Source organism: Motacilla alba, chromosome 2 (assembly GCF_015832195.1).
Source record: "Motacilla alba alba isolate MOTALB_02 chromosome 2, Motacilla_alba_V1.0_pri, whole genome shotgun sequence".
NCBI classification, from domain to species: domain Eukaryota; kingdom Metazoa; phylum Chordata; class Aves; order Passeriformes; family Motacillidae; genus Motacilla; species Motacilla alba.
In genome coordinates, this window is record NC_052017.1 from 26,706,005 (window position 1) to 26,724,355 (window position 18,351).

Genomic DNA, 18,351 nt, shown 5'->3' on the forward strand with positions numbered 1-18,351 from the left:
ACAGCACTTGAGGTGTGGGCTGCCCCAGCGCAGAGCAGAGCAGGACAGTCCCTCCCTTGCCCAGCTGTCCATGCTGTGTCTGATGCCCCCAGGACACACTTGGCCCTCCTTGCTGCCAGGACACTGCTGAATCATGTTCAACTTGCCATTGATCAGGACCCCCAGGTCCTTTTCTGTGGCACTGCTCTCCAGCCTGTCATTCCCCAGTCTGTCTGTACATTGAGGGTTGCCTTGTCCCAGGTGCAGATTCTGGCCCTTGCCCTTGTTAAGCTCGATACAGTTGGCAATTGCCCAGATCTGTCATTTAGGACCTTCTGCAGGGTCTCTGCTTTTCAGGGAATCAGCAGCTCCTCCCAATTTAGTATAATTGGCAAGCGTACTTAGTATATCTTCAAGTCCTGTGTCCAAGTGGTTTATGAAGATGCAGAGAAGAATTGGGCCTAACATGGAGTGGGCTACAGAATCTCACTAGTGACAGGTCACTAGTCTGATGTCACTCCATTCACTATAACCTAAGGAAATCAGGTTTGACAAGATGAACTTTCCCCTCATGAAGCTTTGATGGTTCTGACTGATGACTTTGTTGTCCTTTGAGAGTTTTTCAGTATCTCCCAGAAGAATCTTCTCCATAGTTTTAGCAGTCATTGAAGTGAGACTGACAGGCCTATAGTTTCCAGGGTCCTCCTTGCCCTTGAAGACTGGGATATATGCCAGCTTCCAGTCAACTGGGACCCCTTGGATTCCCAGGACCACTCAAAAATCATCAAAAGAAGTTTTGTAATGACATCAGACAGTTAAGTATTCTCTAATAAGGCCCCATCAAGCCCCATAGACTTACAGAGATCCAGCTGGAGCAGTGAATCCCACACAAATTCTGGATTGACTAGGAATTTAGCATTCTCACAACCATGGTCTTCAGCTGAGGGTGCTGGGACCCCCTTAGCCTGTTGTTGCTGTTGAAGACAGAGGCAAAGAAAGCATTAAACATCTCTGCCTTGTCTGTGTTTCTGTTTGTGGGAAGACAGAGAGAAAGCCCAGCCATTTGCACTCCATTGTTTTGGAGACAGCAGCTATCATATTGTGCATTAAAATGTAACTTAAGTTTACAAGACCTTTCTGATTTTGAACTTCCCTAGACTGTGTAAGTGAATATACAAGGGTAAGTTTAAACATACCATACTTTTACTCTGTACAAATGACAAATGAATGTAAATAAACAAGACATTAGGCTTTACACTTAATTCTTTTGTATAACGGGTGCATTTGCAGGCAGAATTTAATGAATTGTTTATGCTTTATACATTTCAAGCCATATGTAGAGACCTTTTAAAGATTTTTTTGCATTTCAGTGCATAGCTTTTTAAACTAGGTTTATTTAAAATCTTTATAATTTTATCTTTATAATTCCAATTTCACACTTTTATAAGCATCACAAATCATTATTTCTGCTGCTAAATAATTTCACAGAAATGAATAGCTAATGATTAGCAAATAGCTAATAGAAATCAATAGCTAATTGCATAAATGAGATATCTGTTAACACCTTCCTTATATTTCTTATAAATCTGAATATATTTTTTAACATTTGCTTTTCTAAGCTGTATGATTTCTTTCACTTTTTTCCCCATAAAGATTATAGAATAGATTGTTACTTTGGGAAATACTTTAAAGAGATGCAAATAGCATTTCTCAGGAGTAAATTGAGAGATTAATGGTTTTACTCTACTCAGCTCTATATGTACAGATTTTCAGAGTCTATTTGAGGTGATCCATATTATGAAAACACAGCTTTTAAAAATCTCTCAACTTCATTTGCTATCCTAGAATAAAAAAGAAAACACAGATTATTTTTTTATCAAACATGTCATTGCTAAAATAGTTTTGTTAGTCTGGTGTCTTACTTTTGCAAAATAAGGTTTTTCCCTCTGTCCTTTTGAAAAAATGGACTTGGTTATATTTTTAAAGGTCTCATAACCTGTGCTTTCCCTACAATGTATGCTGTTGTCTGGAAGGATGATGCAGTTCCTGTATTTCACATACATACAACATCTTCTAAAGCAATCTTGTGCTGCTGGGGCTAGCTGTGTGCTCTAAGAGTGGAAGGGATGCTTGGTGTATCTTTTGAAGTTAAGTAGTGTTTGTGTTGTTGAATATTCTGTCTTCCAATAAATGCTGTCAGATCCTGGTACTCTTAATGAGCATATTAGAGGGGATTTTTTGTGTGACTTGTTTTTGTGGAAATTCCATTTTTTATTCCTTTTTATTGAGAAGCAGGTATCTACCCAGTGTTATAAAAGTGAAATAAAAGAATTTTGGGAACTTAATTGTTGAAGCCCGTAAATGAAGTATTCTGGTGCTCTGATACCAAACTTATTTTTGCTATTTGAAAACTGAAAATCGTTTTCCTGTAGTTTCATTGTATATAATCCATTGTATATAATCCATATGTCTATGACACCATAATGTCACAAATGTCACAAATGTATAAGCTAATTATTTCAGCTTACCAAATACATGGATACATGATAATATAGGACTCTCTTTCAGCTTCAGGTCAAATTCAGAACAGAGTGAAGTAAGATCTAGCTCTTCCACAGCGCTTGAAGCAAATGAAGTGTATCAGTTTTACATTTTCTCCCTTCTTTGTTTTGTTTTGTTTGGAGTTTGGGGATTGTTTTAGTTGGTTGGTTTGATTTTTAAGAAAGCAAGGAAAAAAAAAAAGACCTGCAGGTGAAAGATCACTTGTTTTTCATGCAGCAAAGGCATGGAGAAATGAACATATTCCAAATGGTATTCCAATGGTGTCGATACTGGTATCTCTGTAAGTGAAGGTAACCAGTGTATCTGTCACTTCTGCAAATAAGTACTTGTAAGTTGAGTCCAGGAAAGAATCACTTGTTTTAGCAACACCTGAAAACTGAGCCTTACAGCCTCCTTGTCTTTCTGCTTCTGTTTCAGTTCTCTAAACATGTGCTTTGGAGAAAATTAGTGTTAAAAAGGATCTTTCTCAAATTCGGTCAGTTGTTGAAGCCTGAGAAACAGTTGTTACAAATTAATTGATAGACTCAGTGATAGTTTTGCTTGACAGCAAGAATGTTGCAAAATTTTTGATTTTTCCAGGAAAAAAGGTCTCAAGACGATGGAAATTAAAAAAAATTGAGAAAAATTGTAATTCTATGTAATTAAGCTTCATGGTTGACTTGTTTCTTTTTATAATCATATTTTGATTAACTGCTGTTTCTTTTTGTCTGACAGTTCCCTTTTTATTACTGTCATTTTCCTGGAAAATTTAATAATTATTTCAGAGATATTTTTTGAATAGTAGCGATATATACTATCTAAGATAGTCACTTTGATCTGTACTGAACAAGTGTGCCATCTGGTGTCTACACAGCAGTTCTTACCTTTATTTGAAAGTATTTTATGTCTATGGGGCACCATCAATTGAACATTTCTTCTGCAAAGAGAGTCAAAAATAATTTTTTCTGCAACTGGATTCATCATAACCTTTTTATTGGCAAAGGAAGTTTGTAATTTCTAATTTTTCATAAGGAATGGGTGACGTCATGAATTAAAAATTGCTATCTTGGCAAAATGATCGTGGTTGATGTGTAAAAGGATAGAGAACATCTTGTCTGTGTAGTTTCTACCTGTGTGGCTTTTTTCACAGGCCTTTGTGGTTTGTTTTATGCATGCTATTGATAGTTAGTGCCCTGATTTTATTAAGTCACTTTTTTGGTATAGTGAAAGTTTCCCCACTTCTGTTTCCTGAGAGTGTTCTGTTTTGCTGGTGTTTCATATCAGAGTTATCCTCTGTTCTGTAGTAATGTAATTCCCCTGCATTGACCTCTTTGTTTGGAATGATTATATAGCATTTTAATGTTTACTGATTTTTTTTTTTGTCTTTGGATTATCCTTATCAGTATATGATAAAGGCTGCATAAGTGAGATAGTTGAGGTTTGGAGGTTTTTGATATGTGTGTTATCTATCTATGTTTGATAAAAGGTAAAAAAAATACCTGTGGAAGTATATCATTAATGTTAGTGTGTCAGCTACAACTCGACATAAGAAATAAAGAAATATAAGAAATAAAAATGTCTGAAGAATTTAGATAGGATCCAGAATTAAACCATGGGTGTACTGATCCTCTTTGCTGTGCATGTCAGCATGTGTAAAAGACAGCTGTGTGTCTTTTTCCAGTAGTCACTGTAGCCACAGGTCTGGCAGGGAAATATAAGTCAATATGTGGTGTTGTTTCTGACAAGAAATATGAAGTTTATAGAGCTGCAAAAATCAAAGCACCTAAAGCTCTTCACATTTTGCCCTCTTAAAATTATAACACACACAAAACAACTGCTGCAGACTTTCTGCAGGTGAAAGAAATTACTGTAGTACCAATAGTTTTGAAAGTCAGATGTATCTTAAATATCATTGTAGTCCAATGCCTGCTACATTTATATTTTCTTTCTCAAGGAATGTTTTGAAAAAACTCAGAAATCACCACTGATCTTCTGAAAAACTGTGACACAGGAGATCAAATCCAGAACCATGCTAGTTCAATTTATGTGGAGTGGATTTGAACCCTTGCCACTGACCACAGTTGCTTTCAGTATTTCATATTCTTTTCCATGTATTGTTAACTCCTCTATTTCTTCTTGTGAAAAAGAAGAAATTAAATAGGTTACAGTATGCACTTTTATCCTATAGGATCACTTCAGAAAAAACCTCATGAGGAGCATATTCTTCTGACTTTTGGGAATCACTTCTCCTGTTTGGTTGGTTTACAAGTTCTGGATCAATCATCTTGGGCTTTTTCTTCCAGCTGGCAAAGCAAAAGTGCTCCAAGGGAACACTGCCTTCTATTGCTGTCTTTGGATTAACTGGTTTCAAGCATAAACAGTGAAACTTAACTATGAGGTTTAGTGACAGCCGTAGTGGTTTTGGGTCATGTGGGCACCTGTTCTGTCCTGTTCACCATTGTGCTTTCCCACCTGGAAGCTAACCTGTCAGCTTGTGGCATCTGTTAGTGATGCCAAACAGACTGTTTCCTTTGCAGCTTTGCTTTGCTGCTTTGTTTCCTTTTGCAAACATTCTGTTTCCTTTCAAAGACTATAGAGTTCATCCTAGGCTTTATTTGTTCTTAAACAGATGTTTTTCATTTGTCTCATCTATAGAATTTATTTTTCTGAGAATATTCAAAATCTTTTAGTCAGTGCATTATCTAATCTTCTTCATTTTATGTGTTTCATATTGTTGTCCAGTTGCTTCTTAACAAAAATACAAAATGTAAGCATTCACTTCCAGCTTTTCCAAGTTCAAAATGGAGACTGCCACTACAGTCTTTCTTCTTCTCCTACTTTTAGGTTTGAACCCATTGTTGATCACATTTTCCTTCAGCATATTTTCATTCCATTTTGGATAGTGTTCTTTAGTGCTGCTTTTTTTAAAGTGTCTTGAGTTCACCATTTCCTCTCATGCATTACCCTGTATCCATCATTCATTTGATCTATGTCACATTGTATCATTTATGACTTCATCATTCATTATTAATTTATTGTGTTGGTATTCTGCTTTTTAGCCATTTAAGTCATGATTCTTTTAATTCTCTATGCCAACATGCAAGTTTCTGCTCTGTAACAGCAGAATGCTGCACAGCATATATGGATACTTTTGTGACACTAAACACGATGGGTGTAGTAAATCAGTTTTTTATTTAGCTTTCCCTTGTCTATGGAAGTGTAAGCTCTAGTCCTCCTGTTTTTTCTTTTTTATTTCCAAGGCTTTCTCTAACCTTCTTTCTTAATTGTGTTTTATTTATTGCATTCTATATTATAAAATGACACGTATTTTATGGGGAATCGTAGAAACTGTCAACTTAGATCATTGCAAATTAGATTAGACAGAATGATCCAATGTTGGGTGTTTTCCTACTGCTCTTTCTTTCCAGATTTGATAGCTGTTTGCATGTGATGCCCACCACTGCTTCTCTCTAGGGACTCTTGTAATGTTTTGTGTGAATTTTTAAAGCAATAAGCAAGACAGGTAGGATTTTATCTTTTCCAACTATTAAATGAAAAATCAGAAGTTAATGAAACAACTGAAATAAGTGAAATGGGGTATGCCTTAATACTGTGGGATTGTTCTCTAACCTCCACAGATAGTAAGCCTTGAAGTAAAAGACAAAAAAAGGACATTGCCAATCTTTAGGTTTCATTTATTCAGAGCATTGCTCTTTTAAGAGGAGCATTAAAATTGCTATGAAGGGCAAACCTTTAAGATAATCTTGGAAAACATGGCTTGCTTTCATCTTGATGATTTCATTGAATCAAACAGCTCAGTTTCTTTACCCAAGGAAAATAATCTTACAGGATTTTAAAGAGTTCAATTAGCAGTTTATTTGATCAGGTGTGACTTTCCCCTCAAAATGTTATGCTAAAAAAGACTAATAAGAAGAATTTAATCTATTTTATCTTTCGCAATTTTTAACTTTTTTATCAAAGTCTTTCTTTTGTTCTTGTTTTAAAATAATTCTGCTTTATGCTGACATCTTAGTTTTAATTCCTTGACCTTTCTTGGTCTGCTCAGATTACTTTGGGTTGTATTGCTAATGAAATAAGGTTCTATTTTTCAGTTCACTGTTAGGTATGTTCTTTGTGATGCAGCAGCTAAATCTGTTTATTTCAAATAATTACAGGTTTTAACTTGATTTCCTAATGAAAATAAGTTACTTGCCTACTACTATAGTAAGCATTGCCTTTAGCAATTGGTACACCCATTATTGCAATATTTGATCGAGAATTATGTGTGCCTAAGGTAATTAAGTGTTGGAGTGTCTTTTAGAGCAGCTGAATGGGAAGGATGAGGTCTGAGTATGGAAAAGGTTCTCACTTTAGCTGGGAACACGTGGAGAGCTTTGGGATACATTGAGAGGTACGGTTTGGATGCACTAGAGAAGAAGTTGTCACTAGAGACGGGGAGGAACAGAAATGTTTGGTACTGTGGTACTGTTTGTTTCCTAGTGATTATTGAAGAAACTCAAGTATGTTTGAAGGTTTAGAAAGCTAATGAAAGCATTATAATAGTATAATTTAGTGTGATGTTCCTTGTCATATGCATCATGCATTTTATAGCAGACAGGTGAAAACCAACGTTTTCTTGGCAAAAGTGACTAAATTAATTATAAACCTTATGTCTCCATTTTACTGAAGTTTAACTACATTTCATTATTCCTTAAAATTGAGTTATTAACTTGTAATACTTTCTATTTAGAGTCAGAAATAGTGTGATTATTACCTAGATTTCCAGATTACATATAAGTTTTCAAGATAGCATTACTCTGATGGTGCAAGGCATGCACTCTGTCTCGTTCTGATTAAACATGAACAGTGAGGACCCTAATAATGCCTTCATTGGCATGCACCATTATACCCACTTCTTTATTATCTTTACACAGCTGCATTCAGGAGGGCCTTCATAGCTTAAAATTGTCCAAGTTTGTAAATGTTCTTAGGACTAATTCCAGAGGCTGAAAGTAGTAAAATTGGCAGTTAGTGTGCTGGTGTCTGATCAAACTCCTTTTTTATCTAGTTTTAACTTGCAGTGACCTTGAATCGGGTAACATGTAGCTGACACGTAGCCCATGTTACATTAATGCCTCTAATATTACACTGATAAATTCAGTTATCTGTAGTAAATAATTTTTTCCAAATTTTGGCACTGCTGTGTGGCTTGTGGAATGTAGAACACCTCAATAACTAAATATATGGTAAATATTGTTACGTATTAAATAGATAAGGTTTTACATTTTTTATAGATCACCCTTAGGGAAATATGAAAGAGAATCCTAATGGCACTTAAAGTATTCTGAAGAGCCATGAAATAGGCTAGCATTTTCCATTCCACTACATTCATTGCTACTACAGTGTTAAATCTTGTCTAAAAATTTTCCCAAATAGGATGTTATTAACATACACAGATCAAAGTCTGCAGAAGTATAAAGGTATAGATGTGTTGAAGTGGCAGGTTTATTTGCAGTGTAGCAGTATTTAAATCTGTAAAACAGTTTGAAATAGAGAACTGTCTTTAATTTGAAGCTAGTATAAATCACCTTCAAAGAGGACCCAAACAGGAGAAGCATTATACTGTTAGCTTCTTTGGAATTGAATTTATGATTGCTTGTGTTTCTAAACTGGTCTAAGATTTTTTCGATGAGCTGTTTCTTACTTTTTCTGAAGTGAACCCCAGCTGCTTCAGAAAAAGTTTTAAGAAACCATAAATTAGGCAGTGCTTTTCTTTATCATATGATAAATTACTTCCTAATGTGGTGATTTTTTCCCATAAAAACAAGTATTTTCATGGATTTTTTTATGTATTTATGTTATTTCTGTCCATGTGTCAGACATTTTGGGTTACTGGAATAGTCTCTGATGTTTCTTATTTCCTTCCACATCTCTTCTAATATACTTTCCTTTTTATACAAGAAGGGAAGAGCTATATTGTCAGCTTGTGGCAGTTATGTAACAGGGGCAGGTTAATCATGCTGTTGTTTCAAAGAAAAAATGTAGTGACTGAACCTGGACTCATGCAAGTTGTATGTAATAACTTAAAAGGTGCTTGTAAACCTTTGGTGCTCGCTGGTACAGTCCATGGATACCCCTTGTCCTCCACACTGTTGGTATTTATACTTTTTTGGCCAACTGCAATACTGAAAAAATTTCTAGTTCTTGTGTAGAATCATCAGAAACATCTGTTGTGTATCAGTCATATATTGGTATATGCTACAGCTTTATGAGCTTTTGCCATATACCATTATACCAAGCTTCAGTTTGAAAGTTTTAATTCTTGTTACTCCTCAAAATCTGTAAGTTATTTTGCATTCCTGTTTTGGTAAAATTCTTTATTTTTTTTAATCTTATCATTTGGCTTATAAATAGAGCACATTTTAGTGCTCAGTGAGTGATTTTAATACACTCTTCATATCAATTTTCAAATTGCTAGTTTTGGGAAGTTTGTGCAAAGTCTGTAAGAGATTTGTAATTCTAGTGGCAGTCTTCTTAAAAATAAGACTTAACATACTCAAGTGTTTATATTTACTTTTTGGCTAGATCTATAGATTTATATTCAAAATGTGAAGCTATTGTCCTAAAACTGATCAGTGTAGTTGTCTGGCAGTGGTTCTGTAGGTAATGCTTTAAATTATTTCCTGTGGTATGTTTTTGTTGATAGGATTAAAAGATAAATGGCAAAAAGCATTCTGTTAGCTAACATTGAATTTTAAATATATTCTCTTCTAGAGAACTAGAGGACGAAAACGAAGCTTTGTGCCTGAAGAAGAAAAACCTGAGGTTGGAATATAGTGCTTTGTTTGTTTGTTTTTTTAACAGTTTCACAAAAAATTAAACTTTGGCCTGAAGTGTTACTTTCCATGCCATAATTGAAAATATTTGCTTTCCTTCCCTCCTTTCCCCCCCATTCCTTTCTTTTTGCCTTCTGCTGTGACAGGAGCGTATTCCCAGAGAAAGAAGGCAACGGCAGTCTGTGCTGCAAAAGAAGCCCAAGTCAGAGGATTTAAGGACTGAGTGTGCTACCTGCAAAGGCACTGGAGACAATGAAAATCTAGTCAGGTAGGTTTGATACTCTGACCTTATGAGGAGTTAAAGTCCCATCTTTATCACTTTGTCATGATTAAAATGAAGAAAATGTACTTTTTGAAAACACAATAAATTTCCTCCCCTTATTTAGGAGTAACATTACATCAGAAATACTGACTTGATTCACTTATTGATCTGCCAAAAACATTTATATTTTAAATAACTAAGGTAATCTGGTTTTCTAACACAGGAGAATTAATTTGCTCTCATCAAGGTCAGTCAATGTTTTAGAGCAGGTCAGAAAGATAAACCAACATTTTAATGATATTAAAGCTACATGAGCATCCTAAAAGTAATTAAATTAAAATAATCAACAATTTTATGAGCTGAAATGTGGATTGTGAAGAATTTATATTTTTAAAAAGGTATTAATGCTACCTCCATTAGTGCAGATCATGAAAGTGTTTGATAATCATGTTTCTTATCTGAAACAGAAATGAAAAAAAGACCATTGAATGATGTTTTAGTAGGTGCAGAAATCTAATTAAAATATAGAATAGCTGCTATTAAATAGCTACCATTGACCACAACTTCTGCAGATTTTTTATAGCTTGCATTGTAGTATCTTTGCAAAGCTGTGAAAACTGTTCACAATTCTTGAAGGAAGAATCATAGACCTTATCAATCAGAAAGTGGGTTTTAAATGCATCTACAGAGATTTCATTAAGATGATCTTATAAGTTCAGATTTTAAAAAGTTGTACTTAGGTACTGTATGCTTCAATGAGATTTATCTAGACAAGTTCTTCTCTTTAGGTCAGATATAACTGTTGCTTTTAACTGGAAGGAGTGCTCTAAAATAAGTATTTTAGTTTATTTCTGGGAGTCAGAGTTATGAGAAAGGTCAGAGTCACTGATGACATAGGCAAGCAACACATAACTGTGTAATCAGGATGTGTCACAGGTACAGATGCCTTGTACATACTCAGAATAGCTGGTTTTAGTATCAACCACAGCATATGATTTACCCCAGAAGTTGATAAAATTCCAAGGTTGTGTGCCAGAGTGTATTTGTATTTCCAAATTGGAGGCAGAGTGCCTGTGTACGAGCTCATCAGTAACTGTGCCTCTCATATATAGACAAGCCACTACTGCTGGGTTGTCTTAGATCCTGCTCAGAACCAGACTGTGAAACAGAGGGAGGTGTTGCAGGGATTGCTCATGCAGTTACACTGATGAGGACTGGTGGCAGCAGGTTTTTATCTGCCCAGGACAAGATAAAGGGCTTTCTTAAGCCCTATAGTTTACAAGAAATAAAAGATACAGGAAGATAATTTTTTTTTTGTGGGAAGGAATCTTGGTAAAACACATACTGTGTTTTACTGTGAAAAAGGAAGTGAATTGTTTTTTTTATTAAGGCTATTTTTTGGAAATGTTACAAATACCACATTGGAGGACATAAAGGATAAGATGAGAAAATGCCATGAGGAGCTATATATTTAAGTTGTGATTAAAAAATAATGGTAGAAAATTACTGTTATGTCTTCTTTACTTTAGGAAAAGATTTTAGGAGTAATTTAGATGGGCCAGAAACAAACATTACATACCAAAATCCAACAGGTTCTTTTAAAAATCACCCTCATAATTAGGCCAAGAAATGGCCTAATTACTGAGTACTGACCAGTACTCCTGCTTAGGAGAAGGAATTTGTTACATTCTAATCCTTTGTTCATAATTCTCTAAAAGCATTTGCTTAAATCTTCCTATTTTCTATATTAATTTTTAAAAAATACTTAAATTTAAAACTTGCTTTTCTTCAGATAATTCCAATAAATAGCTTCAACTTTATCCAGTTTAGTCTCCCACTGCTTCTAGAGAGCTGCGGAGGTTTATTTTTGATAATTTCTAAAATATGTTAACTCTGCAGTCTAAGTATGTAGGGGAGTGATCCACAGAGAGTTGCTATGTCAAAGAAAGTTTTCAGGAGCTTCTTTTCTAATGCATTGTCACAAAGTGATACAAGTGACACTGTGCCTGCCCTGGTGCTTTTTTTTCCCTGTACCATCATGCAGGACTCCTTTGTGGTGGTAGAAATAGTGTTTTAAATGCAAGGTTATAGGACTCCTTGCAAGTAAGAAATGTTAAGGAGGGAAAACAAAGTATTTTTTCAATATCTGTGTGTTTGACACTATCTGTTAGTAAAGCCCAAAATTTCTCAAATCTTTATTATTGTCTTTGATCTTCCCTAAAATTACTGGATTTAATTTTCCCTCTTTCTACCCCATCTGTAACTAAGAAAAGGGGGGGGGTGTGACTATGTTATACAAGAGATTTTTTTGAATATAAAAGTTCATCACTAAGTTAAGCAGAAGTATACAACTGGTAAAACTGCAGATTTAGGGAATAGTCTTGAAGAGCCTTCTGTCTTTTTCTGCTGTCTGTTACCACAAACAGAGCTGGTTACTTGAGAGTTGGACAATCTGCTTTAAAAAATTGTAGGTTCTTCTAAAGTTTATTTGGCCCTCACTCCAGAGTTGCTATCTGAGTAAGGATTAGAGGAAGATAAGGGATTTTTTTCATATTTAAAATAATGCAGCAGAAATTTATAATTTATAATAATAATTTATTTAGCAATGAATCTGGGGCAAAAATATAATCTTAACTAGTTCTTACTGTATGACTGTTGAAATTTTTTTTTTTAGTCGCAATTTCAGGTGCTTCTGGGTAGCATTGGGGGGTTAAGGGATTATTTGCCATATGTTCAGTGGCTTTACTTAACCTGTTGTTCATATGGTTTAAAACCAATGAATAACTATGGAAGGATTTATCCTTAAAAAGTGCATTTCATTCTGATGAATCATAATGCTTCACTTACTGACTGAATTATGCCTTTGAGTATAGTGATAAAAATTAGGGTATCTTTAATTATAAGCTTTTGTCTAAAACTTATTGACATGTTGCTTTTATTTATGCTAATAGTTTAGCATATATATGTATTACAGACATGTCAAGATAGTGCTTATTTAATCAGGGATGTCAGATAATGCAGATAGGCTCTTTCAGTATAGTAGCATGCATTAGAACTGAAAGTTTAGATTTTGTGGTTTTGTCCTCTAGAAAGGATCAGTTTTGTGATCCTTATATGATGGCTTTTTTTTTTTTTTAAGAAATTACAATGAATTTATTTTATAAATGATTCTATACATGTCTGTGTAAATTCTGTTGAACTAAGTAAACCTGCTGTTTTTATCTTTTGCAAGAATAATTAGTGGTGCAGTCAAGATTTACAGATCTAACAGTGAAAAGTTAATTGAAACCACATACTCAAATGAGGCAAAGTTGAATTTGTAACAGTCATTATAAATAGGTGAGAAAGCTATAGCTGTAATTAGAGGAAAGCGTGGATTTTCAGTATCTTTTTACTCAAATGACTTGTCATTGAGTTTTGAGAGAAAGAATAGTAAAGATGGAGGTTTTAAGATACTTTCTATTTGACACAGATAGGTTTGATATGGGGCCGGCATGAAGACAGCACTTTTTAAAAAGAGTGAAGAGGTAAATTTTCTGAGAAACTCAGAAAGTAATTTTAAAGGTTCTGTTTGTTTTGAGAGCTGACCTCTGCTGTTTGTTTCAGAAAGCATTTAGATATGTTGCCTCTATTTTCATTTTGCGACTCTTTTGAAGTCATATGTAGTTTAGACGTTTAAAAGGTTTCCTGAGTGCTTAATTATAGTCTTGCATGAATTGCTTAGAATGATAGATCTTGCAGAGGAATTGCTTTATTTGTGAGTACCTCCTGTTTTGGTTTTTTTGTTTTTGTGGGTTTTTTTCAAATGAGGCTGTAATTCACTGATGCAAATCTTTAAAAATAGCTCCTCAATAGTTTTCTTTAGAATGTCACCATATTTAGTAGAAACATGGAAAAAGAAGTGTCTTTCAGGTGGCTCAGTATGTGATAGGGAAAACCTGCCCTCCATATTGTAGCATTGTACAGACAAATGAGCTGTGCTTCTAGCACAGTATTACTGTATAATCTACTTTGGTAAAGTGAAGAATTAAGATAAACTTCAGTAATTTTAATGTGCAGAACAGTTTTTTAAAGAAGAATCCACAAGCTAATCTAGTTTAAAAATTTTCAAGTGAGGACTTCTAAGTGACTTCACTTCTAAAGAAGTGGCCTCTTCTCAAAAAATAATCCAGTTTTCAACTTCTCCTATTGAAAAAGAAATTAAATACAGTGTCTGTTGTTTGCTTTAAGGTATGCTTGAGTGATATTTTGGAATGTAGTGCATTAGATAAAATTGACATCTCAATAGTAGATTTGAGAAAAGTAGAATAGAATTAAGAGTGTCGTTCTTGTATGGGCCAAAATCAGGTTAAAGAAATCTCTGAAAAACATTTGATTTCTTCTTCCAACAATTTAGAGCAAGCATATTGTAGTTCATTCTTTTGTGGTTTTGTGTATTGAGTTTTTCTGCTGTATTGTCAGTTAAGTTAGAATTTTCTATTTCATTTGATTTGCAGTAACTGAGGCAAAATTATTACTTTAGCATTACAGAGAGTGTATAAAAGATGAAGGTCATGTATTTGAAAGAATAGAAAATAGAATTTGTTGAAAACATAGATTTGAATGCTGGTTATAAAGTATTCAAAAAACATAAATCTGCAAAGCAAATTATCAAAAAATGTATGTAGTATTTATTTTTAATGCATATATTTACTAGGAAATAAGCTAAATGTAAAAGTACTTATTTTTTCCAGTATGCTCTCACTTTTCAAGCAGTCTAATGTGTTGCACATACAGTCACTGTATCAAGGCAGACAGGGAAGGTGGGAGAAGGAAAGGAAGAAAAAGAAAATGTATGCAGTGTCATATTTACTAAATAAACTATGGAGGAAAATTAACTATAAGGTTGACTACAGTATGAGTTATCCAATCATACTGTAACTGAAAAATCTTTTGAAGGTGTGTGACATCTGTAATTCTGGTTCTACAAATGTATGAATCAAGTTGAGGATGATAATTTATACTGTATAAAGGATTGCATGCTTAGGTGCACACAGTGGTCAGCTTTAAGTCTGCTTTCGACAGAAAGTGTGTTCTAGACAGACTGTTTTGAATCCTCTGGAGATCTTCTGTCCAAAAATGTCTCTCACCAGATTTCCTTAATTGTATTTGTCTTGTATAGGTTTATCTTCACATTTTTATTTCTTACATTTCCATGTAAAGGGGCTTGCCAAACTTCAAGTTACGAATTTCTTCCTTATTTGTTCAGCTGTTAGTTTTGAATCTCTTCATGAGCCAAAGTTTATTCCAGAACAAGTACATTAATTATTCATTACTTTAAATGCGCTGTAACAAAATTCACAGTCCATCATAGTGATTGAAAGCCTATTATTTACAGTAGAACTTCAAGACCACTAATGTAGGGACTAATCACAAGGAAAAGGTTAGTTAAGCCACAATTTGCAGCAATCTTATGTGTTACAGAGGATTGCAAATGCATTATCTTATTGGAATGAACTAAAGGAATGAAAGAAAATGCTGCAACAACAGCATTCAGTTGTATAGTTTATTTCTGCTATATAATTTACTGGGATTAATTCTGTGAGTTAACTTTTCTAATCGCTTGAGTTACCCGTTAGATCTTTTTTTGCGTAATTTGTCATTGTATTGCCTTCTGAAAAGTGTTTCTTTTTTAATCTAGATGGCAGGATGGTACATACAATGACAAAAGTGCATTTGCTTCACAGAGGACTTTGTTCAAACTGAATTTGAATTGCATTGTACTTTCCATAAATTCATATACTAGGGCAGACATTAAAAAAAACCTGTAGGCATTGTGAAGCTCTCTTGCCAAGTGCATACAAGTCAGGCATAGGTCTGGTAATAAAACTTGTACTGCTGTCATTCAGGGCTTCTCTAGAAGCAGACTGCTGGGTGCATTTGGATTTGGGCTGTCCAGCTGCCTGAAGCTCCTCATGCCTGGAACACTTGCAAAAAGTGCGTGGCAGACCCTTGGGTTTTCTGTTGATCAGGCATCAGTCCATTTACTTGGTACCTGCTGGATTTCTTTAGTATGCTTGTCTGTTATTTTCCTGAAATGAGACAGCAAAATCTGAATTCAAGCCCAGGTTACTATTTTCCCTTGATTGTTTTGCTGCTTAACTCCTAGGGAAATTTAAACCATCTAAAGAATAGAAGATCACATCTTTGGTTATTGATTTTGTCTTCCATCTCTGGTTTGTTTCTTGATGCTGTGTAGTCTTGAAGGAGCAATCTTATAGGTAGTCTTTGTAGGAGCAGTGCAAAACTGAAATGTTGGAGGTATTGCCATGTGTAAAAGACCTGTTACCATTCAGTTCTCTTATCAGAATTAAGAAATTCGGGGTGGGAAATATGCACAGAACCATCCCATGTAATTTTTCTGTAAAGTTTAGCACTGAGCCTTCATTTTGCAAAAGACAGCAAAACTGTGTGAGAAGTTATCTGGCGTGCTATCCTTTCTGATCAAATGCAGGTACAGCAAAGGCTGCTGGAAAATCAGAAAGTGATTCCCCCTGCACACTCCACAAAAGGGTTTTTTTTATTTTTTGGGGGGCTATTTAATGACATAATACACTGGGAAGAATAGAGGAAAAATGGACATTTGTCTCTCTTCAGTGTTAGGAAAGTTCTAAAACCCTGTTGGAGCATTAATATGATATTTGATGAGGTTTGTTGGTGTTCCTTTTAGAAGTGAATAGGAGAGAGCAGTGCGAGCATTCCCCAGTGGTTTTTCTTCCCATTTTTTTCTGGGCTGTTTACTGATCTGTCAGTCAGGCCTTCTTGCAGTTCATAACTGGGCTTTAGTCTGTAGAAACTTAGTGAACAATAGAAATTTATATTCTTCAGGTAGAAGTGTAATTGTCCAAAGTTCTTAGTATTGATATTGGAAGTATGTTGATCCAGAAAGCTTCTTTACCAGTGTCATGAGCTTCAGAAATATGCAAAAAGATAACCACGTGTAAATAAGAGACTCTTTCTACTGGTTTACTTTGTTTTCCACTAACAAAGAGTATTTTACAATTTTTTTCGTTATTGAACTTTTAATATATGGTTATCCTTTTTTTCCCCTTCAGTTACCGCTGCTTGATCAAGTCTTTACTGCAATCATGGGTTTATAAATTACAGCTTGAAACTATATTTCGCAGTTGTAATCTGTTCCCCAGACACCCATATATCTCAAGATTAAATTTATTATTTTTCTGCTTGCCCTAGGAAATATATGTATCAGAGACCTTTACTCCTTTTTTTTTTGTATTCTATAGGATTCTAGGATTTATAATAATTTATAAAATTAAAAAATACAATATAGAGGTTCTTGGCTATAAGTAATGAGTGACCTCTTTAGATGAAGCAGTCACTGAATGAGGTGTTTTTTCAGAAGATTAAAATTATTTTATTAAACAAGATGCAGATTTTGAAATTGCAGTTTGTGATGGAAGAGGGGAGACTCATGATGTATCAAATGATTTCCCAGTCTGGTTACCAATAATAGGTTATGAATGCAAAAATATCTACCTGGATCAGGTCAGCAGCTTCTTATTTTTGTGGGCATTCTTATGATTACATCATTGCATCAAATTGCATCAAACAATTAATTTCAGTTGGCATTTGAATGTGTCGCTTACTCTTTCATTCTGGCCAACTTGCTTCAGTTACTTTCAGTGCAGCAAGCTTATCACATCAGAATATTTCATAGTACAGCATACTCAGGAAGCAAATGTCAAATTCATTACCAATTCAGTTGTTTTGCGTTGTTAAACTGAGCCATTGCTACAGAAGCCACAAGACTGAAATTTATAGTTAGGAAATTTATGACATGAGAATTTTCATGTCCAGGTAATAAAGTGATGTGGTAGAAGACCATGGCAGTAGACAATAACCATTAATATGCTGTGTTTCAGCATCAGTTTTGACTTGTCACAGGTAGTATCAAGTGAGCATCTGTGCAGTCAGTTTTCTGAATTAAATATCTCTTCACAGAATTTTAGTGTAAATTGTGGGCTATTGGAGAAGGAAATCTTAATATACAAAAGAGAATATTTACTGTTCCACATGCATTTTTTTACCATTTTTGTTACTGCTGCCCAATACTTCTACAAGTCTTTGATCTGTAGATAGTTAATCTGTGCGGGGTTTTGATAGTAAGTGACCTGCAGTTTGGGGCAAAACTTCATCTACACTATTCAAAATTAATTTCATCTTGGAACAGTGTGAGAGTAGGGGGTTTGTGTGTTTTGGGGTTTTTTGCTCTACCAAAGAAGCCCTTATGTGAAAAGCAGCTGGAGGTAAAGTGAGCTTAAGTGTATTGAGTCACTTTTGTCAGCATACACAAGAGCTATTCTTCACATTATTAATATAGCATATAATACCATTATGTGGTATTAATTGCATTAATGGCAATAATTTCATTAATAAATCAATGCAACACAGTTGCATAAAATGTTTTACTAATTTGGGTGTAAATCAAGAATTTTACATATGGTAGTATTCCCTGAGAGGCTGTAGATAATGTACATGTATTTGCGATATTATTGTTGTTTTTAGCTTAATTGTGCTATAGGCTGAGGTATTGCGAAGCTTCTTACTGGAGAACATACATTTAAACTGTTAAAAAAACTAAAAAGAACAATAAAAAAACCCATTTAGTCATGAAGGTTCTTCAGTGTTAGAATATATTTGGTAAACATTGTTTTTTTGGCAGTGTAAATAACA

The 18,351-nt window shown here is 34.5% G+C and overlaps 1 protein-coding gene across 4 annotated transcripts in view; it reads left to right on the forward strand.

Annotated features, from left to right (window-relative positions):
* Positions 1-18,351, forward strand: part of PHF14 (PHD finger protein 14) — a 158,525-nt gene that overhangs the window by 55,556 nt on the left and 84,618 nt on the right. For all 4 annotated transcript variants that reach the window (XM_038130150.1, XM_038130149.1, XM_038130151.1 and 1 more), the window contains exons 15-16: positions 9,295-9,345; positions 9,503-9,624. In XM_038130150.1, coding sequence (XP_037986078.1) covers positions 9,295-9,345; positions 9,503-9,624 — 173 coding nt within the window. The remainder of the gene's footprint in view (positions 1-9,294; positions 9,346-9,502; positions 9,625-18,351) is intronic.